Here is a 26576-nt window from a genome sequence, read left to right as displayed (position 1 = left end):
CTATCTGGAGAACCAGAGCTGCCTTGGAAAGCTTCTGGGGGAACTTTAAAGCCTCTCAGAGCCAGGGACCCTCAGAATGCAGATGCAGGGAATCATCTTAGGACTGTATTTAGTAGAGTTCTAACTGGAGGCTGGGAGGCCTTCACACTGGGGGCCACCCCTTCTTCGATCTTAGGTTTTATGTCTTCAGCACAGTGTATCTATGATGCAGTTTCCTGTTTTAACCTCCAACCTTCCCATTTGTCCTAATTCTTCATGAGCAACGGTGCCCTTTCTGTCTCTGGACTGAGCTCTGCCCATGTGTGTTTGGGGGATGCCCTCAGTACTGCCCATGGGCACTCTTCCTTCTGTGCTTCTGACTCTCATTCTGTGACCCACCTTGGGCATATTCTAGAAGGATTCTGTGTATATCGAATTATGGACATTGCTAAAGTATCTGAAAATGGATACCGAGAGGATGATATCTGTCGTGTAAATTATCCCAGAGAAAGGTTCCATTCGGCAAGCCATATAAAACCACATGGCTGCCCTTGGGCAGGTGGGAATTGAGGTGCTTTAGAGTCTCCATGACGCTAGAGTAGAGCTGCTCCGGAGTGGTCATTTCCTGGATGGGGTTGGCCTTACTGTGGGAGAAGGAACAGAATGTGTCTTAGTTGATTCTAAGGATAGAGGATGCATGCAGATACAAGATATAGCACACATGAGCACATGTACACACACACACACACACACACACACACACTTGCACACTCACATCCACACACACACTGTGGTTGGTTATAGGTACTATTTTACAAAATCTTCCTAGTTTTCTGCCTTTCTGGTCCATGATAACATTATACTTCCCAATTCCTTGTGGTTGGATGGACCATGTGACAGTTTTGGCCCATAGATCATGAACAGAACCAAGGTGGGTCAGGCCTGATGGTGTGAGAGCACCTAGAACGTTCTTTTTCTTCTCTCTCTTTCTTTCTCTATGGGCAATCTTCCAGACAGCTGTTCCACTTGTCTAAGTGCTGGACCTAGTCCCACCGTGATCCCTGACAGACGTGTTGTTTGGATGGGAAGGAAGTGCTTGATGCTTTATGCTGCTAAGATTTAGGGGGCTGTTGTCTCTGCAGGACAAGATCACTTATCTTGACTTACACATAAAGGAACCAAAGGGCTCTGGTTTTGCTTATGATTTATTTGTAGCTTTGAGCTCTGAAACTTGGTCTTTAAAACTTGGCACATATATCACAGTTAAGGAAACAGCAGCTTATGGAGAAATGAAGTTATGTTCTGTGTCTACACTACATCCCACTTATGGTCCCGCGCTCTGTACACTCAGTTTGAACTTCCGTGCATGTCCTAATAGATCCCTGTACTGTGCTATGCCACAGCAATATTATTTATCAACAATTCTGTTCTGTATCGTTGTCTTTCTCTTATATAGTACTGATTGCGCTCCATAAAGGATATTTTAACTTTAGATTATATGCTTTGCTTATTTCATGGAAGTTCAACAAAAATAGAAAGTGCTAATGTTAGTTATAAAATCAAGCATTTAAGTCAAAGAGAGATCATGGGTGAGCTGACAGTGGATAATCGGTACATCAACCAGTTTTTTGAATTTAAGGTGACTGACTAACTTTTCAGTAGGTGTAGAAAAGAACAAAAGTAAGGAATACACAAAATTCTTTGAATACACCATTGGAAGTTATGTTACATTTTTATCTATTTACATCTATCTGTCTGTCTGTCTATCTGCCTTTATTAGCCTGTTTAAAATGCAAGGAGTAAGTTGGGGTGCTAGAAATGTTTGGCATTAATGTATGACTACTATTGCTCATTTTTTTCACAGCTGAACCCTGAGCACATTTTCAGAACACACCAAATATGGATTAAGATGCTAACCTGCATTACCCTAAGGAATAATTACAGAATTTTCAGAGGCTTCCATTTGTTCTTCAGCCTCTAAACTGCCTGTCGTCAACCTAAATAGAATTATGTCTGAGAGCTATTTTCTATTCTGAATCCTTAAAATTCCAAATTTACCTAGTGATTCCAAAGTGGGTTGACTTATCTCCCTTACACTGTATTTATTATTATTATTGTTGTCATTGTTGTTATTGTTGGTTTTTTGAGACTTAGTCTCACTATGCAGTTCAGGCTGGTTTAGAACTCACTATGTGGTCCAAGATGGTTTTCTCACAGCGATCCTCCTGCCTCAGCCTCCCAAGTGCTGGGATTATAGGCGTGCACTACTATGCTTGGTTTGTAACATTATTTTAAAACAGGGCCTTTGCAGATATAATTAGTTGAGATGAGGTGATACTGGGTTAGGAGGACTGGGTCCTTGTCAGAAGAAGAGAGGACACTGACACACACAGGGAGACTCGAGAGACTGTTATGGTTTGTGTCTGTATGTGCCCCCAAACCCTCATGCAGTCATGGGGTGGGCTTTTAGAGTTTTGAGTGATTGGGTGTGAGTGCTATGACTGCCCTGGGACAGACAGTTTGCATATGTAAGGGAAAGAGGCTTGCTTTTCCCACTGCTCCTCCATTTTTGTCTCTTGCTACTTTTGCTATCTTCCTCCGCTGCCACGAACTGTAGCTCTGTGCCCTGTGCCCTGTGCCACTCTGCCTTGCAACCAGCCAAGTATGGACTGAAACCTAAATAAACCCAATAAACCTTTCCTTCCTTAATTTTTGGTGTCAGGTATTTTGTCTCAGCAACAAGAGAAAAGTAACCAAGACAGAGAGACCCAGCTATGCACCTGCAGTTGCTGAGAATGCTGGTGCTCATAGGAACAGATGGGAAGCATTTTCCATGAAGTTTCACAGCAAGCCTGACCTTGCTGACACTAACTTTGGACTTTAGCCTCCAGAACGATGAAAGAATGTATTTCTGTTCTCTCAAGCCTCCAGTGAGTGGTACTTGGCCATAGCAGCCCCAGGAAATGCAATATAGATCCTACACCAGACAGTGATGAGTTTCCTACTCTGTGACTGGACCAGGGCAGAAATGATACAAGACAAGGGGACAGGATGAGGCCCCTGGGACATTCAATGGTCTCAATTTTTATTCTCTCTCTTGCTTTACACTATTCTCAACTTTAAGGGAACTCAGAACTGACCATGGTCATTCTCTTTTTCAAATTGTATCAAAGTCTGAAGGCGACTTAACTTCAGTACTGGTGATTGAACCTAGGAAGCACTGAACTACTTTTTAAATTTTTTTTTGCTGTTGTCGTTTTACTTTTTAAATTTTGATATAGTCTTGCTAAATTGCCCAGGCTGATCCTGAACTTGAGATCCTGCTGCCTCAGCTTCCTCAGCAACTGTCGTTATAGGTTGCACCATCAAACCTGGCTAAAGGTGATTAATTCATTTTCTTTTTTTCATACCTCTGGGGATTGAACCCTACACGTTGAGTGACATCACCAACTATTTATTTGTTTGCTTGTTTATTTATTTATGAAATTTTGAGACAGAATCTCACTGAGTCGCTAAACTTGCAATGGCCCTGCCTCAGCATCCTAGGGTGCTGGGATTACAGGCATGCACCACCATGGCCTCTGAGTAACCAGGTTTTACATTTACTGTGTGGCCTTGCTACCCTCTCTGTTGTTTTTTTTTCCTGCTGACACAAAACACTTTTGCCCAAAGCAGTTATGGAGCTCTCCAAGCACATAAAGGTAAGATGAGTTAAGATGGAGGAAAATTTCCCAAGCTCCCTATTTAATGATTATTTTTTATTAAAGATACAACACCGATAATAAGCAAAGAACCTGAGCGAATTTATACTACTTGTGAAAGGGCAACCCACAGACTAAACAAACATGCTCCAAATGGTTAATTGCTAAGTAAAACTGAAGTGGATGCCCCAGTGTTGCTCGTGGAATGTTCTCTGGATATCTTGGTTCCATCTTGCACAGCTACATGATTTACCACGTGCATAAGTTGTCAGTTAAATATTCCTGCAGAGCAAAATCAACCAACTCCTAGTGCAGAGGAACAGAAAGGTCTATGGGATAGGTGGTGATCACCCTTCTGACTGCCATAGAGGGTGTTTTTTGACCTTTTCCTGAAAAATTCTGAAAGACATTTGATCTATGTACCATTTCTCCTCTGGTGATATTTTAGGGGATTAAGTACAGAGCCTCTGTGGTTTGGGAAACATCTCCTAGGTCTCTCTGATGTCTGGCAAAGCTAAATGGGCTGAGCTGGAGATGCCAGATGTTTTTTAACCCAGGTGTTTGGAGACACCATGTCTGGGCTGCCCTACCATACTAGGTTTGTCCATTGTTAGGACTTAAACTGTCCCTCAAATTCTCAAGCATTCAGAGATGGGGCTTTGGAAGGTGATCGAATCATGGAGTGCCATATTCATCTGTGGATTCATCCACTGATGAATCCCTAGCTGCATGTGCTGTGTGAGGAGTTGAGGCCTGCTTGGAAGTGGGTCATTGAGGGTGTGACCTGGAAGGGTGCATTCTTGTCCCCTGCTCCACCTTTCTCTATCTGCTTCCTGGTCATGATACAGTGAGCATCTTTCCTCTGCCAGGCCTTTTCATCATCATTGTGCTCTTTCTGCCTTGAAGCCAGCTGACCATGGACTAAGCCCTCTGAAGTATAAGCCAAAATAACTTCTCCTCTTTTAAGTTGCAAGTGTTGGATATTTTCCCCTAGTGGCAAGAAAGTGACTAATACACCCACCCACTCCCATACCTAGGCACTCTGCCAGTGTCCCATACTCTCAGATGATAGGGGAGGGGCCAGGAGCACCTAGCTTACAGAGAAGAAGCATGAACACTAACCTAGGGACACAAAGGCTATGGCTATGGTGGTAATGAGGGACAGGTCGGTGCTTACTGACACACTCTTGCATGTCAGGAACACATGGCCGTGCTGGGAACAGATGAAGAACCTTGCCCCTTAGGGTGGCTCAGAAGCCTGTCCTTGTCCTAATGAATTGTGCCTGATCATGCAAAATAAGCCTCTTTACTTGGGTGCAGGGCTGGCTGTGACCATTTCATTATGTTGTAGGAATGCCAGCTAAATGTCACCTGGCTGATGCCAAAGAAAGAGAGAGAGAGAGATGCCTCTCTGGGGAAGAAGGCAGACAGCTCCTGCAGACACCAGCTTCATGGAACCAGAACTGATGCCCAGGGACCTCGTGTGACCAAGAGTGCAGACCTCACATATGACCAGAACTCATGCTTTTGAATCATCCAGGAAGAGCACTGAGCTCTTTCTTTCATGCCAGCCAGTTACAATGACATCACAGGGCTCCTATCTCAGAGATGCACCCTGTACCCCTAGTGTTTCCATTCCTCCCTGGAAGGTAGATGCTCTTGATCTCTCACCTACCATCTGAGTGTACGGGCTGACCTTACTGGCGTGTGGTCTGGGGTCTCCCAACATTGCAGTGCTGAGCAAAGCAGAGATGGCAGGGTGGTCTGAACACGGTGTCCCAAGTACCTGGATTGGTGTCATTGCAAGAAGCATCATGACACAGACTGGGGATTGGCAGAGACTCACTTTGCTCCCATGCCCCTAGGCATAAAGAAACATGGGAAGTCCCTGACAAGCAGGAGTGATCCAGAGCATGCTTGCTGGGTAGAAATTCCTCATTACCCGCTTTGCCACCCATGTTTCTATGGGGTCCAGGAGACAGAATCCCTTAAAAAGCAGGAGTTCTGTCTGTTCCCTCGTCTGCTGGTTTCTGGACAGCAAGAGTCACCAGCATTCCTGACAGTCCGTTGCTTGCTTGCTCTCCAGTGGTGCTTGCCAGCTGCCCTGGGCAGACCCTAAAACATCGACATTGTAGGAAAATGATGCTTGGGGATCAGGAGGACAAGGACAACCTGTGTGGCTAGTTCTGCCTCTCCCCACAGGGTGAAAATATACAATTTATAATTTCTATGTCCACTGTGAAAAATGGACCATGTCAATTGTACTGGCTGGTGTTAGAGGCTTGTGTAAATCTGTCACACTTCTGGCAATCACAGTGTTCTTTTCAGGGGTGTCAGGGCAGGGTATGGGGGAAGGGCTGTCATTTGCCCTTATGATCGGATGCTTTAAGGACACCCACAGAGTTCCCCGCCACTATCTCCACCACCTTAAGGTTCTCCTGCTGCAGCTCACACACGTTTTCTTTTTCTGGGATTTCTTCTCCCTTTGTATTGCTCTCATTAAATAGGTTTTATGGAGGGAAGTGATAGGAAAAGCCCAAGGAAGCTGAGTTAGTGCAGACCAAGTTGAACAGTGTTATGATGAGAAAGGTATATTTCCTTCCTCCTTAGGTTCCTGACACTAAAAGCTGTCTTCAAATTGTGACCTTCATTCATTTAAACAGTATTTATTGGGCAAGTACATGAGTTCAAGAACTGAGAAAAAAGTACATAGCAGCATTAGGTCAGTAAGAGCTAACAGCATCATGAAAGAAAAGAAAAAATTGAAGCAAATATCTTAACATTCATTCCAGGCCAGACTTGTGCAACTCTGGGCTGGTGTGGGCTTCATACAAAAATCCCTTTGCTCATTTTGGGATGTCTTGTCTACCTTGGTGCTGGCAGATGGGGAGGTAGCATTGCCATCTGTCTTTATTTTTCTAACCCTTCCACAGGGCATCACAAAGTGGGCACTGCAGGGACATCTCACACTGCCAGCTCTGTTCTTTCCCCCACATGCTTGCCACTTCTCTGCCCAGATCCCCGCAGGGCAGGGCCTGGTACGGGTCACTGGCTGAAGGCTGCCTGCTCTTCTGCTCTTTGGCAAAGGGGAACAGGACAGGGCTGGAGGGGCTTTCCCGTGAGCAGCTGCACCGGGAAAGGACAGGGCTGTCAGAGTCACGGCCTCTGTCTGCAGGTGGTCTTCACTCAGTGCATTTGCTCTCTGTCCTCACAGAGAATCTTACTTGGGAGCTTTGGGACATGGGCTGGCATGACACTGGTTTGGTCTCTTTGTCTCTTATTTTGGGGCCTCAGTGTTCTCTTTCTGTGAGCTCCTGAGGTCAGGGACTGTGGCCTCTTGGCCATCAAACCCCAGCCTGTCCCAGGGTAAAGAAAGCCGAGAAGGCTGGCATGCATCACAAACAGCATACAGTAGTTGGAGGAATTCATCTGGCTCCCAGCTCAGCTACTCACTCAACAGTTCTATAAGCAGGTCTCTAACCTTGAGAACCATTGTTTCCTTGTCTGTAAAATGTGGACGTTCAGCCTTGCCTCCTAGGTGCACTGTAGGGACAATGTGATAGAGTGGCACGGCTCCTGGCTCCCACAAGGCCTTGGGATGGGGGTTGCTCTTTAAGGGAAAGTCCCAGGTGACTCATCCCTTCGGGCGGGGGGGACCTCCACTGACTTGGGGTCTTTCCGAGAAGAGTGAATCAGTCTGGGAGGCTGAGGAGAGGTCTGCCCCATTGACCCTGGATCATAAAGTGGTATCCTCACTTCACTGATCATGTCTACACCTCCCTCATCAGGGGAATTGCATGACAGCATCTGAATGAGCAGACACTTGCATGCGGTGGGCCTGAGCACTTGGAAAGCTGGTGAATGAGGTAGTGCAAGAGACGGTGGGCAGTAGGCAGGTGGTGGGCAGGTGGCCCACTCCCAGCCCCGTGGGTTGGCTCCAGACCTGCCACTAATCAATCTGTTATTCAGCAAGTCATGCAATTCCTCTTGGCCTAGCCTTTTTGCTTTCTAGAGAAGTAGGTGGGTGGCCTCTGTGGTGTTGCTCTAGATCCTGTCCCACCTTTTATTTATTAATTTTTTCTCTAGATATAATCACAAGCCAGATGGCATTCACACATGTGGTGTATTCTTAGGGGTATGTGCAGATTTTGATGAACCTCCCTGAGTGTTCAGGGGTAACTAAGGCAGTCAATATTTTGAAATCTCTGTCGATATCAGCAGTTTAGCAATACTATTTTCTCACCATGGGCTGCAGGCATAAGCAGGATTGGCTGTGTCTTATGTCCTGCATTCTTAGTCTTGGCTCTTGGTTAGAAGAGGATATTTCTTGAGATTGAACTGACAGTTGATCCTGACATATTTACTGGTGATGATGTCAGAACTGGGAGTAAATGGGCTGGATACAGGAGTTTTAGTGTCACAGGTCGTTTTTGTTCATTTCACAGATCTAGGGCTTCCTTAAGATAGAGATCCACTCAACAGCAGGCCACGAGAATGGAGAGGGGTTGGGGTTGAGTCAGGTGGAGAAGAGGGGAGAACTCAGAGCTAAAGAATTTAGAAACTCTTTCTCAATGACTCACCTGCTGCAGACATCATTTCCAATCATGGCGTATATGACGACGGCTGGGTGGTCCAGCAGCTGGTTCCTGGACAGGCTGAGAAGCCACAGATAGAATCTGAATGTCAGGCATTTGGAAAACTAGTTTTATAACCAAAAACATAGCCTAGGCCTGGGAAAAGTTCTTTGTATGACCATCCTCCTAGAAAACATTTCTCTATTTTGCTTGCATTCCAGTATAGCTAATTACTGGTCCTATTCTCTTCTTTTTCCCTGAAATCTCTAACTCACTTTCCCATTGGGCAAATGCCACATAAATGTGTAAAACTGAAAAGAGTGAATTGAAATCCCAGGTGAATAGGCACACTGTCATCTTATAAGCATCTTTCCCAGCATTTGTTATCAATAACAAGCACTAGTGAGTTACCTTGGTTAGTTCTGTCCAGATTCACAGGACATCTGGACAGCTGTGGACCTGAAGTCAACTTCCAAAAAAGAAGGGCTTCCTCAGGGCTTTCACTCAGAGCACTGCTGAAGTCAGCCTCACTTCTGACTTTTTTCAGTTTTTATTTTTTATTAGTACATGCTTGTATTATGTGATGATTATATTCCTTATGGGGGGATGGTGCATGTATATAACACAGCTTAATTCTTTTTTCATCCCCTTTCCCTCCCCTCCCTCTCTTTCCCCACCATCTCTTGATCCCTTTCTCATTTGCACAAAATCTACCTCCCTACTTCCTATTATCTATCTTTTATTTTTGTCTTTATTTATGTTTTGGTATCTCATGTAAGAGGAACCATGTAGTATTTAAGCATATGGTCTCAAGGTGCATCCATTTGTGAATTTTAAATCCAAAATACATACAGAATGTTTCCTTATTCATTAAGATGGAATATGACATGACCTTTTTTTTTCAGTTACTTCTGTCAGATCTAAGCTTTATTCAACCGATATATATTTTTATACTTCTTCAAGGGCATCCACAAAAATTAATCACTTCCTAAGCTTACTGGTCCAGGCAGTGACACCTCAGTGTATGCACAGTGATGAACAAACTATCAATGCTTAGTAGAAATGATTACAGAGAACAACAGTGTTATGGCTTATATCTAGATGTTCCCCAAAGCCACATGTGGTCATAGGTGGGGCTTTTTGGAAGTGGCTGGATTTAGGGTGTGTGATGCTAAGATCAAGGATGTGATGCTGGCATTGATTCATGGTATAATGTGAGGATTAAGGGTGCCCCTCCCTGGCTGTCAGTGGTACCACCCTTAGGATGGATAGCCTAGGTAAGACATCAAGGACAGAAAGGAGTGTCACTGCTTGTCAATTTCTATTTCACTGTTTTGCTGCTTTCTGCCCATCATGAACTGCTTCTCCTCTGCCACACCACCCTGCCTTGGAGCCAGCTAGCTACGAGCTGAAACTTGTACAAACTGTGAGTTGAAATAAACCTTTCCTTCTTTAATGCTGGGTGTCAGGTATTTTGTCTTAGCACCAAGAAAAGTAAGACAAATTGGCTATTTTATCCCTTTTCAAAGTAAGAAACCAAATTTAAAAACAGTTCTTTAGATCCATTGCCCACATACCTTTCTATAAACTTCTTCAGGTTTTGGGAAGATGCACCTGAATATTTAAGATTAAAAAAATTAAGTTAGCAAGTTCAACTTGACACTGGCAGTATGAGGGTATAAATTCATGGGAGAAGCATTTTTGCATGATCTGAGACATCCAGACCATCATGTTGATGGAAATAGTTTGTTTCTAGTGAATATCTAGAGTGTTTTATCCTGGAACTCTCCTTAAGGGGTTTTCTGTGGATGTGGCATTACACCACCAACAAAAAACCCTTTGGATTCATGGGTCTCAAGACATTTCCTAGGTGTGAACGAGTAAACATTTTAGTCAATGTGAGAAAAAGTTGTATCTCTAGCACCAAAGAGATAAATTGCCCAACATATTAAGGAATGAGTTGAGGGATCAGAGGAACAGTAGAACAGATTATCTGAGAACTCCACATGTCCTCTTTCATCTCCTCTCTGGATTCCTGTTCACTCCTGGGCTCCTTCAGGTGGCTGGCTGGTGTGAGGGTTTCTACTCCTGTAATGGGATGATTAACCACCCTCCCCCAATCCCTGATGCTCCTTGTTATGGTTTAGATCTGGATGTGCCCTCAAAGCCTCATGTGCTCCAAGGTGGGGCTTTGAGGGATGAGTAGGTCATGGGGTGCTAGATTCATGGTGGATTAGTCCATGGATGAGTTCATAGCTAAATGTGCTCTTGGGCTGTGGGACCTGGTCAAAAGAGGTGGGTTATGGGGCATTTATCTTCCTCCCCTGCTCCTCCCTTCTGTCTCTGCTTCTTGTCTACTCTGCCATGAACAGCTCGCTTCCTACAGCTCTACAGCGGTAATATATATCTCATATATATAACATTCATTGAACACTTATTTTATTCCACATACTATTAAACACCTATTAGCTCTTTAAGCTCTAATACTGCTGTCAGGTAGGGACTGTAGTATTCTAATTCTATAGATAAGAAAAGCAAGGCTCACTTAAGGGACCTGCATAAAGCCACACAATTGCAATTCACACCAGGCCCTTATATCGGAATTGCTGAGTTCTGGCTGTGACCATGATCCTTATTTAGGGGGGGTGAAGCCAAGCAGGTAGCACCTTTTTGTCTCTGGAGGGTGCTTTGCCAGGAAAAAGTCTCTGCAGGGTGGTGCAACTCACTGGATGAGATTTGCAGAAGCAATGTCCAGTTGCCCTTTTTCAAGAGAAGGTCCTCCAATGACCTCCAGTCTCAGAAATGTGTGGGGCAGTTGTGTGTCTTGGAGGGCAGTCCTGGCCTGGATGGGTGCACTGGCCCTTGTTCCCTTGAAACTGCTAGACCATTGGTGATGGCCTCTTTGTTACACAGAATTAGTTATAAGTTGTATGGGCAGCATTGATGTTCTCTCCAGTGAGTCAGGAATGTTAGTACAGCAAGCACATTCATATTGCTGTATATCCTTCACCACCATCCATCTCTGGAACTTCCCCATCATCCCAAATGGATACTCTGTAGTCCTTCTTCTGGCTGATAGATTCTGATAAACATATTAGATATTAATTCCCAAGATTCATCCATGTTGTAACACATATCAGAACTTCTTTCCTTTTTCAGGCTGCATAATATCCCTTTGTAGAGATATACCATATTCTGTTCACCCATCAATGGATGTTTGGACTGTTTCCACATTTTGGTTAATGGAAGTAATGCTGCTATGAACATCATGCATGTATCAGTTCAAGTTTCTGCTTTCAAATCTTTGGGGTGTACACCTATTTGAAAGTGCTCCTTCATATGGGAGTTTTATTTACTTTTTCTTGAGGAACTTGCATACTGTCTTCATCTTCTTTTTGTAGTGAACCATGGCATTATTAAAAAGGCATGCAGCCATACAAATCAAAGGTGACCAGTCTGTCTCTGCATGCGCACATTAATCCCTTCTCCCACACTATTCTTACATGAGCACTGGGCACACGCTTGTCGCATGGTAGAGGAGCAACAGATAAGCTGGGCCCAGCCTCTGTACGTCAAGAGCAGCATCTCTGGCAGGTAGATCCATAACTGATGCTGGGGATAACACTGAACACGTAGTGCAAATCTTGAAAAGAGGGGAAGCATGTGACTGAGGGCTATTGTCTTTGCTTGGGAAGGTTCCTGATTGTACAGCACTGCTCCCCAAGTGTTTTGGCTGCTCCATTGCTCCCACTGTCCTCCAGTGGAACAGAACAGCAGCCCTGCACGCTCCCAGGTCCCTACGGTGGCTCAGTCATCCACGGGGCCTTCGATTCAGATCCACCCCCTGCTTCCCAACTTCCCATTTTTAGCAGGATAATAAATCAGGAGGTGTTTAATTCTCACTCTTCAATTGTTCTCTTAATGAGAAATGAAAACTAATGAAAGCTCAAGGCAGGAGTGGGAAAAAAATGATAGCACCGGGATGGGCCAATAATTTTCCTCATTATCCAGAGTACAGGTGGGAATTGGAGGTGCGGGGCACCCACCGAGTGTGAGGAGCTCACAAGTGGAAGCCTGTGGAAAAGGCTTCCGTGTGGGCAGCTCCTCTCCATATCCGACACTGCTTCTCTCCCTTTCCTGCCAAGGACGAAGACAGTGGACTCACCACCACTGATTGTGGTGGATTTAAATGAAAAAGCAATCACACACAGCCACCCAAGGAGCAAGAAAATGCTGATTCTTCTTTAGCCAAATGCCTATTTTGTGTGGTTGCTGGCCATACTACAAGCACAGATTTCTCTTCACTCCAAGTTTCTTGTACCTTTCACCTTTTCTGTTTCCTTTTGGAAATCTCAGTTTTATGAGATAATCTAATTAGTTTACCAGTCCCCTGTCACTTTCTCCTATTCCCTTTTCTGTTGTTCTTTCATCCTTTGGTTGTCTCCCTCCTTCCCTGTCTCTGTTGTCTTCTCCTCCCATGTACAGGCCTCCCTGCAGCTGCCCCTCGCTGCTGCCACCCCTCAAAGATGGTAGCTACTGGAACCAGAGGGTGCGGACAGGAAGGTAAGCGATCTCCTCATCCGCGCGATGTGGTGAAGCAGGGCAAACACTTGAAGAACTTGCAAAACTTGTACTCTGGCCTCTACAATTACAGTCCAGAGAAATGGGAAAAGCTTGACCTTGGAATGGAGGTACTTAGGGCATATGCCAAGGTGGGACAATGGGGAACCTATCTGTCCCCAGTTAAGGGAAGAAAAGAGTCCTTGTGGGCCTTCAATGTCTGCATTCTGACTCAGTGAGTCTCTTGTGAGTAGAACATATGATGCATTGCTGCAGAGGGATCAGTGGAAGAACAGAAAGGCGAAGCCTTTCAGCACCAGTCAGCTCTCCCTAAATGAACTTCAGGTCTCATTTCCACTGCTGGCCGGGCAGACTATGCCAGTGAGCACCTCACAGTCTGTGCATTTAAATCAACTGGTAAGACAATTTTTATGGTCTTTTAAGTGAGCTTGTAACTCAGTTCTGTGGCTCAGAATAGGCAGTAGGTCTCAAATTCTTCATGGAAAGGGAGAATACTTACAAGGTGCATTAAAAAAGAGCCAATTTTTAAATTAAAAAAATTACAGTAAAAGATGCACTGTCATTAACCCTTCTAAAAATATAGTCCCTTACCATGACACATTTATCCCAACATTTCTGCCACTTTCTGAAGCACTTCTGGAAGTCCTCTTTTATAAGTGTGTTTTCATGGCTGTCTCAATGTCCTGAATTAATTAAAAAATGTTTACAGAAATTTCTGTCAAATTAAAACATTACACTGTGTCCTTATCTACTTTATTTACCAGATCTGGCACCATGTAACTTCTGGCTGTTCTCCAAAGTCAAAGTGACTATGAAATGCAAATACTTTAAATTAATTCAGGACATCAAGGCAGCCATGACAGTGCAACTAAGGACACTTAGGAAAGAGGATTTCCAGAACGCTCCAGAAAGTGTCAAGATGATGCGATAAGTGTGTTCAAAACAAAGAGGAGTATTTTGAGGATGATTAATGGTGATGTATCTTTTAGTGTAATATATATTTAAAATTTAAACACTTACTGTATATATATTTCTATCACAGCTGGTAACTATGTCTTCATAAATTAGACACTTCCTTAATTTGGCCATATTTATTGACCACAGGGTACTTAATATGTAGCAGGCATTGTAGTAGTTGTTGGGGACACATTAGGAAATAGAAAAGATATGATCTCTGTTTCTTTGATTTTGAGACAGGGTCTCACTATGTAGTTCAGGCTTATCTTGGACTCACTATGAAGTGCAGGCTGGTGTTGAATTCTCTGCAATCCTCCTATCTCAGCCTCCTGAGTACTGGGATCACAGGCGTGTGCTAACCATTCCCCTCAGCTATGATTTTGGTTTCTATGAGGATTCCAGTTATTAAACAAGTATGAACTTGCAGTGTTAGGGGTTCAGAGAGGCGCTGAAGAATTGGTGGTGGGTCCTGAAATAAGTGCTGGCATTTCCTTACCTAAAGTCTTGTTAATTAATTCCCACTGAATTACCTGACGCTCTTTACACTGTTCAGAGACAGATCTCTAAAATTTAATACCACAGTGGTTGTGACTGTGTGTAGGAAAAGGCAGACCCAGGTTTTGGGAACTGAAGCTGACATCATCCGAGGAAATTCTCTTTAAGAAAAAGAACTTAAAACACCCAGAACAAGTCCTGACCTTAGATGAAGCTACAGTGGGAGATGGGGTCAGAAGCAGTTATGGTAAACTACCTTATGCTGGGAAATTTTATAAGCAGACCTGTTTGGTGGGCAAGCTGAGGGCCCTCAAGCTTTAAAACTCTGCCTCCTGGCACAAGTTCTGAGTGACCTCCACCACAAAACCAGGTTTTACATGCACCAGCCCTGGGAGCATCTGGCTGGGCAGCCCGTTTTATAGATACAGCCCACAGAAAGAAGGAGACTTGGCTTAAGTCTTGTAGCTAGTGCATGATGTCTCAGCTAGCATTCACTTCAGAGAGCAATTTAATAGTTATAATGTCTATTACTAATCTGTAGTAATAATTGAAAATAGATTATGCCCATAATCTCAGCACTCTAAGAGGCTGAGGCAGGAGGATGGAAAGTTTAAGTCTGTCCTGGGCTGTTTAGAGACACCTTGTCTCAAAAATAAAAAATACAAAAGGGCTGGGGGATATAGCTTTATTTGAAGGCCCTAGGCTCAGACCTTAGCATTGAAAAGAAAAGATTATGAGCATTTATGAATTATTTAGTTCTTATAGGAAAATCTGTGTCAAGGACTGTGAGGTGCATTTTAATTTATTGACCACAAAAACACTCAAGCAGCACAGGAAATGGCCTGCAGCAGTGATCTGGAGACACAAGCTGGGACACCCAAGTCATGATTAACCCAATTCAGAGCGAGAGGTCACTGCTCAGTCTTTCTGGACTGGTGCTCTTCGGAATGGAGGGCAGTGTTGTCATCTTCTCATTTCCCAACGGAGGTTGGAAATCTGAGACTTTATGTGAAATCTCTCACTTTTTAGGTGTTGGCAACTATTTCAGGAATTCTAAGAAATGCTTCACCTGCCAGACAAAACAGAGTTGTGGGATGTGTTTGTATTTGACCTATGCGTGCCCTCTCAGCCACGGGGTGATGCAAAAATCAACATGTTTCAAATAAGTTTAAAAATTCCCCCCCTATTTTGGTTTGCAGATTATAACAGAGTGTGCTAGTTATTTCAAAGCTTGAGATTAAAACAGTTAGCAGAATGTTATGGCTTCTGTCTGTCTGTTCCTCCAAAGCCTCATATGTTCATAGGCAGAGCTTCTGGGAAGTGGCTGCATCATGGATATGTGATATTGGATCATGGGTGTGTGATAGTGGATTAATCCACTGATGGGCTGATAGCTGGGTATGACGTTGGGGGGTGAACCTGGTGGGAAAGAGGCTGGTCACTGTGCATGTGGCCTGGAGGGTCTATCTCCCTCCTCCTCCTTTGATCCCTCATTGCCTATTGCCTGCCCTGCCCTGAGCTCTTTCTCCTTTGCCATGACCCTCTGCCATGCCACTTTGCCTTGGAACCAGCCAGCTATGGACTGAAACCTCTCCAGACCGTGAGGCAAAATAAACCTTTCCGATTTTAAATTGTGGGCGTGAGTATTGTGTCTCAGCAATGAAAAAGTGACTAAAACACAGCACTTTACAATTTGTATTTGGTTTCCTAGTGAAAAGCAATATAATCCGGTGATTACTTTTGTGACTCCTTTCTTTTCCTCTCTCCTTTCTTTCCTCATTTTCTTCCCTTTTTAACAAGATGGTTTATGTTTTTTTTTTTTTTTTGCTTATTTCATGTATATATGAAAATAAGTGCCTTAAATGTAGGAATTTTTCCTAAAGCACTAAGAACCACAAGGTGAGTGTACATTAAATGGCTTCATTTGGCATTGGTTTAGGAAGGAACGTGTCTTATGGTGTGAACAATTTTCTTTTGCTGATCCTTGATGGCTCCATGATTTTCTTGTTCTGCTTGTAAGTGTTTGATCAAAGATGTTCTTTGATCCATTCATTAATGACCATTCATTAATTCTCCTTCACATCTCCTATATATCAGATCCAAGGGTTCCACCTTTCCATTGTAAACATTTTTCCTGGGCTGAACCATAGAACTTTTCTGATTTCCTATGGTTTGCGTGCTCCTGAGTTTCAATATCTATCTGAACCCAGATCTCCTCTTTGAGCCCAGATTCATGGATCCAATTGCTTATAAAGGGATGTCTTCAAAGATATCCCTTCGATACCTCAAATGGGACATGGACAATGCTGCACTCCATCTCCTCTACCCCTAACTAGCGCCCTTTCCCCATTCGCTGTCTGGAAAACACAGTGACCTGCCCAGTCTACTCAGTAGGATCTTGTGCCATCATTCTTTCCTACCCATTTTCTCCCACCACCATCATGCCATAAGCAATGAACCATTGTTGTTTTCAGAAACCTTCAACAGCTCCCATACGTTCTTTGCGGGTTTTGTAGGTGTAGTGAGGGCAGAGATGTGGTGGGATGTGTTCACTCTATTATACCCCCAATCCGAAAAGTGTGTTGTAAAGAGTATGAAAAGTTCATGGAAAATTTAGTGTCACATAGTGACCTCCAGTAACTCAAGTAATATTATTTAACATGAGTTAAAAATTGCGCAGATTTTTCTTACATTTTATAATTTAGAAGGCATTTTCAAGAGGATGATTTGTACAATCCAGCTGAAATATCTATCATGAGGAATTTACATTCCTTTTTCTTTCTAAAAATGATTGCTTTCAATAAACAGAAATATTCAGACTAATATATTGACCTTGAGCTCAAAATAGTAGGCATTTAATAATTGTTCATTGTGACAGTTTCTGATGCTGTTTCTGCTGCTGAAAGTGCTTTCAAAATTTACAAGTGTGATTCTGAATTTCGGTGACAAACTGATAAATGGCTCCCTACAGCATATTTTTAAAAGAATGTAATGGTCTTCCCATCACAGCTTTATCTACCTCCCAGTCTCAAAACTTGATACGACTCTGCAAGTCTCCTGCTGTGTGGAACTTTTTTCTCCTCTTCCTCAGAGGTGGTTTGTCCTCAGACCTCAGAGTCACCGTGTCCTGAGTTACTGTCTCCCTATTACTTTTGAATTCTTTCTCTTCTTTTCTTTTCCCTGCTCCCACCTGCCCCAGATTGAATCCAGGGCCTTTTCGTGGAGCTACATCCCAAGCCTTTTATTATTTTTTCATTTTAGACAGGGTCAAGTTGCTAAGTTCCCCAGCCAGGCTGAGATCAAACTTATGCTGATCCTTTTGCGTTAGCCTGTGTTGGGATTACAGGTGTGTGCTGTTATGCCTGGCTGAATTCCTACTTATTTCTTCAGAGCTTTCTGCCCAAACTCTAACTTCCCTGTGAAAGTCTTCCTCTACTTTTCCAGGCAAGTACGAGCCCTCTCATTTCTAGGGGCCTCAAACTACCTTTATTTGAGTGCCATTTTAACAGAACTCTAATTGCTTGTTTGTTTCTCTTTTCTGTTTGGCTATGATCCCCTTGAAGGTGGATGCTTTGTCTTCATATCTTTCTATTTCTAGCACTTACTGCAATGTTAGAGAAGAAGAGAAAAGAAGACCAGAAGTAAAAGGCACATTCCAGGGTGCTTTGGAGCTGGTAGAAAAGCCAAGTTCACTTAAATCTTCAACACAAATAGCAGATATCTCTCCCCATCATGGCCTTTACCTGAGCCTCTCAGCAAAGGAAATTATTGAAAGGAAACCCCCTTAGGCCATCAGGAACCCTGGCCATAGGCAATTGCATATGAAAAATGTCAGATATTTGCTGCTGAAATTCCTCTATGCAGCTGTGCTGACTGGAGCAGCACAGGACAAAAATTTTTGACAAAACAGGAAGGCAGAGGCCTACAACTTTCCTATTACAGTCACCCTGCTCCTACCTGGGGAGCTGTGTGGGTCAGTCCTAAGCAACAGTCCCACCTGGATCACGGTGTCTCCATCATTTAATGATCTTTTGAATTCCAAAAATCTTGCAAACAAGGATTAAAGATGGGGATAATAAACACATAATAAATAACAAAAGGGTGATTTGTGTCCCTTTCTATAAGACACCTCAGATCAAAATGCTCCTCTTTCTCAAAGTTCCCCTTACCATTAAACTCCATATCTTGGAGATCTATTTAATCATTAGGAGAAATAGCAGCTTTTCATAACTGTAGGCATCAAGTATGTCCATCAGCAGTTTCTTTTTAGATCAAGCACTTCAACAATTGCTACCGAAACCAGTCCCTGTGGCTGTGACCACACTGTGTCTCTAAACGGAAATGTCCTAGTTGTTCTGTGATAAATAACTCCTGTCATCTCTCCAGGCTCTGGGTTGAGACCAAGTCCTGCAGCCAGGCTTGCTGCACAGTCCCCAGGGCCCACGTCAGCCCCGCGCAGGTGACACCTGGGCTTCTCTCCAATGCTCTCCTTGCGGCTTTAAAAATGATTTTAAAATGTTCATTTTTGAAATCACTGCTGAAAGTTTGCAAAAGTAGAATAAAGGATTTGCACATGCCCTTCACCCAGATTTCCTAAAGGGGACCATCTTTAATAATCGTAATTCAATGATCAAAATCAAGACACTGACACTGGAATAATGCTACTGTCTACAAAGCTTATTTAAATTTCACTAACTGTTCCCCTGACGGCCACTTGCCGGCCCAGCATCTCAGCCAACATCACATCCTATATTTAGCTATCAAGTCTCTTTAGTCTCCTTTAATCTGGAACAATGGCTTTGTCTTGCTCTTCTGTGACCTTGATACTTCTGAGTAGTACTGGCCAATGCTTTTGGGTAAAATGTCCCTTGATTTGAGTTTGTTTTATATTTCTTCTTGATTAAACACAGGTTATGCAACTTTTGGCCAGAATACAATAGCAGAAGCTGAGTGAGCTAGTTAAAGTAGAAAACTTACTTTGTTCCAGAATAGAGACCATGGAGAGGGCTAAAAATAGAGTCCTTCGATGTGTGGCTGAGTTTGGCAGAGCCTGGATTGAGATTCTTTTTAATAGTTCATTTATATTTCTCTTCTTTTTTTTTTTTTAGTTCATTTATATTTCTTCTCTTCATCTTTCTTCCTCTTTTTCCCTTTGCCTCTATCCTTTCCAAGGCCACCATGTTTGTTAAGGAAAACAGACCCAGAGCACTAGGGTGAGGTATCGAGTTCTGGCTTTGGCCAGCTCTGGGACGGGTACTGATTCTCCAAGGCAAGAAGGTGGTGACTCTCAAGGCCAAACCTGAAAAGGTTCCACGTGGCATGGGTGGGAGTGTGTCCTTCAGTGTGAGCCAGACACAGGTTGAGGTCTACACTGACAAGCTCATGGACCGTGGGCAAGTTACTTCACCTTTCTCAGCCTCGGTTTCCTCACCTGTAAAATGTTTATGGAATTTTTTTTTTTTGTACCAGGAGTCAAACTCAGGACCTTGTGCTTGCCAGGTGGGTGCTGGGCTGCGGAGCTACATCCCCAGCCTCACCTGTGAAATGAAGCTGCAAATGGGACAGAGTACATCAGGGACTTAGCGTAGTGTCTGACTTCGAGAAAGTGCTTAGTATTAGATAAAAGAAATAAGTGTGATAATACCAATAGCAAACTCAAAGACCTCTCCCGCCACATTCACACACGCTGCTGACAACAGAGCAGGGGAGTGGGAGTCTAACCGAAGTCACTGGCAATATTCCTGGGTGAGGCACATCATTAACCAGCTAGGGGTTGAAAGGACTTGGGCTTGTTGGTTCTGGCATGGAGTAAGGCTTGAGCAGTTGGGATTTCTGTGCCCACCTCTCTTGCTGATGGGGAGCACAGTCTTTCTGTCGGGTTTCTTTAAGGTTAACAACATGGGGACCACTCCCTCACATCTGTTCTTGTTAGAACATCTCCCAAAAGCAGTTTCTTTTCTTCTACTCGGCTCTGTGAGGAAGGAAAAATAAATCTCCTGTGATCAGCTTAAGTTTTTCAGCTGGGGCCAATACACTGGCCAAAGAGATTTAAGAGAGAAAATAAACAGATGTTCATTATGGTGCTTTGCAAGATGTGTACGCAGGGCACCTGGTGATGAGTGACCCAGAGGGTTGGGCAGAACTTGGGCTTTCAGACAATCTTAGGTGGAGAGAGAAGGGACTGGAGTTTTAAGGTAGGGGGAGAAAGTATGGCAAATGGGTGTTGGACACTAAGGTTTGCAGATCTCAGCGGGTGCCTTCTCCATTGATAGAGGTGGCTAAACTGTCCTCTTCCTGGTACAGAGAAGAGGGATATTTTTACAAATGAAAAGTTCCTTAGCAAATGTGAATCTCCTTTTCAAAAGGAAAACTTGCACCCTGTGTTTAGACCTTTTCCTGCAGCTGCTGATTTTTTTTCGGTGGCCTTTAGCTCAAAATAGTCCACATGCCAAAGAGGCAAAGTTGGAAGTGGTGTGACCTGGTGCCTCTCTATGCCGGGGCCTGTTCAACTCTCTGGAGCCGTAGCCTACCCAGAGGGAAAGGCCATTTTCCAGGTAAAAAGGGATGTTCCATTCACAGGTGAAAAGGCTCATTCAGGTAAAGTGTAACAGCGAATGGCCAAGGTGCATTTACAGTAACAGGGAAAAGCCCAGGCTTATTGTATCTTTAAGGACCTTAGGAATTTTTGACTGAGTTTGTGTTCAGAACTTTTAAATAAAACTGCAATTTACAATTTATGATATTTGTCTGTTTTTAAAACTTGTCTTTATTTTTTCTATCCTGTCTTATTATGGTTTGTATCCAAAAGTCCTCCAAAGCCTCATGTGGTCATAAGTGGAGCTTTCTGGAGGTGGCTGGATCTAGGGTGTGTGATGCTGGGAGTGAATCATGCCATGATGCTAGGATTAAGGCTGCCCCACCTTGAGTGTGAGTGTTACCTGCTCTAAGGGTGGGTAGCCTAGATAGGATATAAAGGACGGAGAGGGTTATTACTTTTTTTTTTTTTTTTTTTTTTTGTCATTTTGACACAGGGTCTTACTATACAGTTCAGGCTGGCCTTGAGCTCACTTTGTAGCCCAGGCTGGCCTCAAACTCACAAAGATCTTCCTGCCTCAGCCTCCCGAGTGCTGGCATTATATGCATGCACCACCACGCCTGGTGCTACTTGTTGCTTGTTGTTTGTTGCTGGCTACTTCACTGTTTTGTTACCTTCTGCCTGCCATGAACTGTTCCTCCTCTGTGTTACGCCTCTGCCATGCCAACCTGCCTTGGAGCCAGCCAATTATGGCCTGAAACCTCTACAAACTGTGAGCCAAATAAGCTTTTCCTCCTTTAACTTGGGTGTTGGGTATTTTGTCTCAGCAACTAACTAAAACACATCTCAATACCCCAGCTGTCATGGTCACTGCTCCCTTCCTCACGTATGCACCGTATCTCTTCCTCTGTCTCCTTCCCTCAGTCTGATTCTCTACAGAGCCTACTCCTCAGCCCCTAAGTCCCTCCCCCACTCAGTCTCAGTCTCTCTCCTCCCCTTTCAATATTCAGTTATCAGGAATATCACAGGCTGACCAGAAGCCTCACCCAGTTTTCCATTCTCCAGGTGGTTTAACCCAAGTCCAGAGCAGGGAAACAGCCAGAGGAAGTCTCTTCTAAGTGTATGCGTGTGGGGTGGGGCAAGAGGTGGAGAACCTAAAAGGCTCAAGACCAAGTTTGTTTCGAAGCCAGGGCTGAGGGATGGGCACGGTAGAGACGCAAGGCTGCAGACACATGGTTCAGTCAGAGCAGCTTCACAAGTCTGCGCTCTTCCTCTCTTGCGCTAAGGTGGTCCCTGCTCCCCACCCTCCCTGCAAGCAGGTGCACAGACAGGGGAGCCTCTATTTCCGGTTCAACGGGTACACACTTTCAATTATGCAATGACAGGATTAGTCCCCAGGGGAAGGGGAACACCCTTCAGTGCTTTTGAATTTCTGAAAACAAAACCTCCCCAAACAGGTGTTTGCACAAGATTTTGTTAGACTTGCAAAAACCAATGGAGGAAGGCTGCCAGCGAAGGAGACATTCTATTCCAAGCCAGGATAGTCTCCTTTGCAAACTGAGGATGGCCTGTGTGCCTCCCACACACCCACTGGCCCTGCAGCGACAAAGGTTGAGGACTGGGATATGTTTATTTATTTTAAAAGCAGGTGAATCTTGTTGATTTTTGAAGTAGATTTCAAATATATTATACAAATAACTTAATTTTACATTAGTTTTTCCTCTACCCTGTTTTATTTTGCTTGCATCTTTTATCTATTCAACTTTTAAAATTTCATTGCAATAAGAACACTCAGCATGAGAATTATTCTCGTAACAGATTTTGAGTGCACAATACAATATTGTTATTCACAGGGAGTTTGTTGTACAGCGGATCTCTAAACCTTTCTCATCTTGTATAACCTAAATCTTGTACCCTTGAACAGCAACTCCTCATTTCCATCCCCGGGTCCCTGTAGCTCTCATTCTACCCTTTGCTCCTAGTTTGAGTCTGATTGTGTTAGATGTCTTCTAGAAATGCAGTCATGTGGTTATTTATCCTTCTGTGACTGGCTTATTTCACTCAGCATAAAGGCCTTAAGGATCATGTATATTGTTGCTATGGCAGACCGTGCTTTGTTTTAAAGGGTGAATAGTATTCTGTTGCATGCATTCTGTCACATACAACATTTACATTGTCCTTTCACCTGTTAATGGATAGGTTGGTTACACCTCTTGGCTATTGTAAACAATGCTTCAAGGAACACGAGCGTGCAAATATCTCTGTGAGATCCTTTCTCAGTTCTGGGTAAATGCTCAGAAGTAGTATTCCTGGATCAAGTGAAATTTCAGTTTGTAATGTTTTGAGACATTGCCATAGCATTCCTATAGGGATTAAAACACCTCACCTTCCCACCAACAATGCACAAAAGCTCTAACTTCTCCTCGTCCTCCCCAGTGCTTGTTCTTTTTGATGATGGTCATTCTACAGGTGCGAGGCCGTATCTCCTAATGATTCTTACCCTTTGTTTTAAATGTAGCATGATCTTGCCAGTCAAGTGTATTTTCCCCCGACTAAGGAGACATTCAGATTGGCAAAAGATGACTGTTTATGGCTGTAGTTTTCTTCAAAGGTAAAACTGAACTCCTGAAAGTTATTTAGGTTAAAAACAATGTGCTGGACAGATAAGCGCTACTGTGTGCAGCAGGGGCAGGGTTTGGTGCTAGAAATACCAGCATGACCCCCATGGCTCCTGCGCCCTGTGCAACTGTGAGGCCAGCCTGGAAACAATGCAGCCACAGCAGCCCAGGAGAGTGAGGAGCAGAGGAGTGAGCACAGGGCCTGTGTGCTGGAGCAGCTGGCTTGCAGGGCATTGGGACCAGGGGTGTGACATCAGGCAAGGATAGGGATGGTGGGAGAAAACCACAGGGCTGAGGTCTGATGCCCAGGTCCCACCGAGTGGCCCATGTGGTGAGAAGGAATGGGAAATGACTTAGGGGCCCAGAGCCGGCTCACTAGTATCCCTGATTGTACCCTCTCAGGTGCTGCCTCTCATAGTCATATCTCCCTGGGGTGAGCATGTTGTCAGGAGCAGAGTGAAGCCCCATACATGCTTCTCCTGCATCCCAAACCTCAGCCCCAGCATGGTCCAGAGCTCCCAGCTCCACCAGCTAAGGCTTCTCTGGAGGAGCAGAGGGCAAGGGCAGTGATTAGGGAGGAGAGGAGTGGGGCTCAGCCTGAGGATGGCGGGCAGTGGTCCAGAGCAGAGTGACCCTGCAGGTTCAGCCCCTGGACCCCTCTGCTAATCTCATCATATCTGCCCCCTCCCTCGCCCCCGTCACCCTGTGAACCACACACCTACCATCTCCACCTTCCATCCTTCCTGCCCCAGTCCACAGCCCAGCCTTTTTGTCCCAGAGGGAGCCCCTTATCTTTGCAAGACACCCTGGTGTGTCTGGCTGTCCCAACTCATCACTGTCACCTTCCTGGCTGCCACTGTCCCCAGGGGCCTCGATGTCCAGCTCTTGATGTCTTTCTGCTGCCCTTGAGCTCTGTAAGTCATGTGTGTCCTTTAAATTTCTTTCTACTTTGTTATTTTTAAAAACTTCTACAACTGAAAAAATGATCAAGACTCCTTCCTGCAGCTCGCGGGGCTCAGAGGCGTCCTGTTACTATTCCCATAGTGTGAGAGGCCATGTGTGTGGACCAATCACACACTAGGGTAGTGATGCTTTCCTAATGCCATGTGGCTTCATTAAGGGAATTGGGTTAACAGAGAAATGCTGGGCTTGCAAAGATGAAAAGGAGGCGGTCCCCCATTCCCTATGCCCTTGTCCCACTGAGTCTGGGTGCAGCCTGTCCCCTAGGAGGACAGGGTGGAGGGATGCTCCACTCACGCCAGCTTGTCATCTAGCTAACCCACAGTGAGATCCAGACGCCTTCAACAATGGTGCTCACTGAGCCAGGATCCTCATCTTACAGATGCACAAGGAGGTTAGAGAGAGTAAGCGATTGGCTCAAGACACACAGCAATTCCAGCTCCTAAATTCAAAACCAGCTCTGTTGTATACTCAAAGAATAACAGGAGGGGAAAACCTCTGTTCTCTGTTTTCTGGATCTCTTGTTCCATCTCTGAGAGGAAAGGTGGGCGCCGGCCAAGTGCACAGAGGTCCCTTTCTACCCTGACCCTGGCTGCCTCCCACTGTGGCCCTTTTGGACCTGTTAAAAGCTGTGAGCGCCCAGCAAGCCATCTCATTTACTGCCTGTAAAGAGGACTTGGCAGGAACCTGACTGTCCCTAACCGTCTTTTGGCAGATAATTATTCCCTGAATTAAAGATGACTTCTACATTTTCCATTTTAAAATGTTCTATGTCCCTGGCAGTGGTTCTGTACATAGAGGTGTCTATAAAAATTTTTGAGATCTCATATAAAAAGCCCAGGTGAAAATAGGAGCTGTTTCTTTAATTTTTCTTATACAATTTTTTAAGAAATGTTTTAATATTCCATTCAACTCTTCCTTCCCTTGTCTCCTCTTTCTCTCTCACTGGTTCTGAAAAATCAGTGCAGCTATAAATATGCAGAATGTAGAAAGCTGACTTTTCCTATATCTAATAAAAACCTTGGGGAGTAATTGAAATAACTTGGCGTGGGTAGTCAGGTTCCATGCTGCATAATATCAAAAGAAAATCCATAGCAAGGAGAAGCAACGGGAAAGAGGAAGAGGGGCTGCAGAGTAAAACCAGGACATTAAATAATGAGCAGCTATGAAGATCTAAAAAAAATCCTTTCAGAATTACATTCTTAGAAAAATAGTCAAGAGGCATCTTCAGAGAAGTAACACTAGACAAGGTGTACATCGTATGCACATCTGAGGACTGAAGATTCAAAGAAAAGGAAGGAAATACCCCCTCCCTGCATCTGTTCTTTAGACAAAGTCTGACAGAAGCCACAGGCGTCCATCAAATCTTGACACACGTGTCTTTTCAGGAGGAGGGCTCCTCCCACCTCCTTCTCTTTTCATCTCCACAGCCCAAATTTTAAAGGAGTATTGTTAAGGCAGCAGCACACGCAAGGAGAACTGGCTACTATCAGTTGTCTGGGGGTGTCCTTTGGAGTCTCTTCTTCTGGCTATATATTTAACAAATTATTCCTGCATTCATTATGAGTAGGACGGTAACATTGATGTGTCTGCGTTCTGGGAAAGAGAGAGATGCTGCCATTGAAATCACATGGGGAGAGAACAACTCATGCTTGGATTTCTTGGTGAACAACTTGGATTTCTGGAAGCATCTTGCTTCTCATTATCCTGCCATTACTTGAGGATACCTTTAGCTGTATTACCAATATTACTAGTATTATTACTAGTATTATTATTACTAGTAATATTACTGGTATTGCTAATTCTGGACTCAATGACTTTCCAGGATTTGTAAAAAGTTTTTTTTTGTATAAAAGAAAAGAAACCTTTTGGAAACAGAAAAATAGGAAAAAAAGCAATTACCCATAACCCAGCAAACATAACAATTTTGGAGTATTTTCTAGCAATCTTTTTTACCTAAGAACAGTTGGATTTTTTTTTCTTTTCCACTATGGTTGAAGTTGAACCACTGTTTTAACTTTCTAAATAAAAAATAAAAAGACTATTAGCCATCATTTTCTAGAGCTGCATAATACTCCATGCAAATGAGGTTTCATTCTTTTTTTGTGTGGCTTGCGTCGGAAGAGAGTGATAGTGGTAGTGTTGAAGGCTATTTTTCTACCTCACTAAAGGAAAT

The 26576-nt window shown here is 43.9% G+C and overlaps 1 protein-coding gene across 4 annotated transcripts in view; it reads right to left on the bottom strand.

Moving 5' to 3' along the window:
- The window catches only part of Aoah (acyloxyacyl hydrolase (neutrophil)), a 203335-nt gene that overhangs the window by 33903 nt on the left and 142856 nt on the right, over positions 1-26576 (bottom strand). For all 4 annotated transcript variants that reach the window (XM_013521273.1, XM_013521274.1, XM_013521276.1 and 1 more), the window contains exons 15-17: positions 9832-9868; positions 8261-8335; positions 451-623 (exon numbers count right to left, since the gene is read on the bottom strand). In XM_013521273.1, the coding sequence (XP_013376727.1) occupies positions 451-623; positions 8261-8335; positions 9832-9868 (285 nt within the window). The remainder of the gene's footprint in view (positions 1-450; positions 624-8260; positions 8336-9831; positions 9869-26576) is intronic.

The sequence above is a fragment of the Chinchilla lanigera genome, unplaced genomic scaffold (genome assembly GCF_000276665.1).
Source record: "Chinchilla lanigera isolate Chin_1 unplaced genomic scaffold, ChiLan1.0 scaffold00059, whole genome shotgun sequence".
Lineage (NCBI taxonomy): Eukaryota > Metazoa > Chordata > Mammalia > Rodentia > Chinchillidae > Chinchilla > Chinchilla lanigera.
This window is presented reverse-complemented; position numbering and strand designations above follow the sequence as displayed.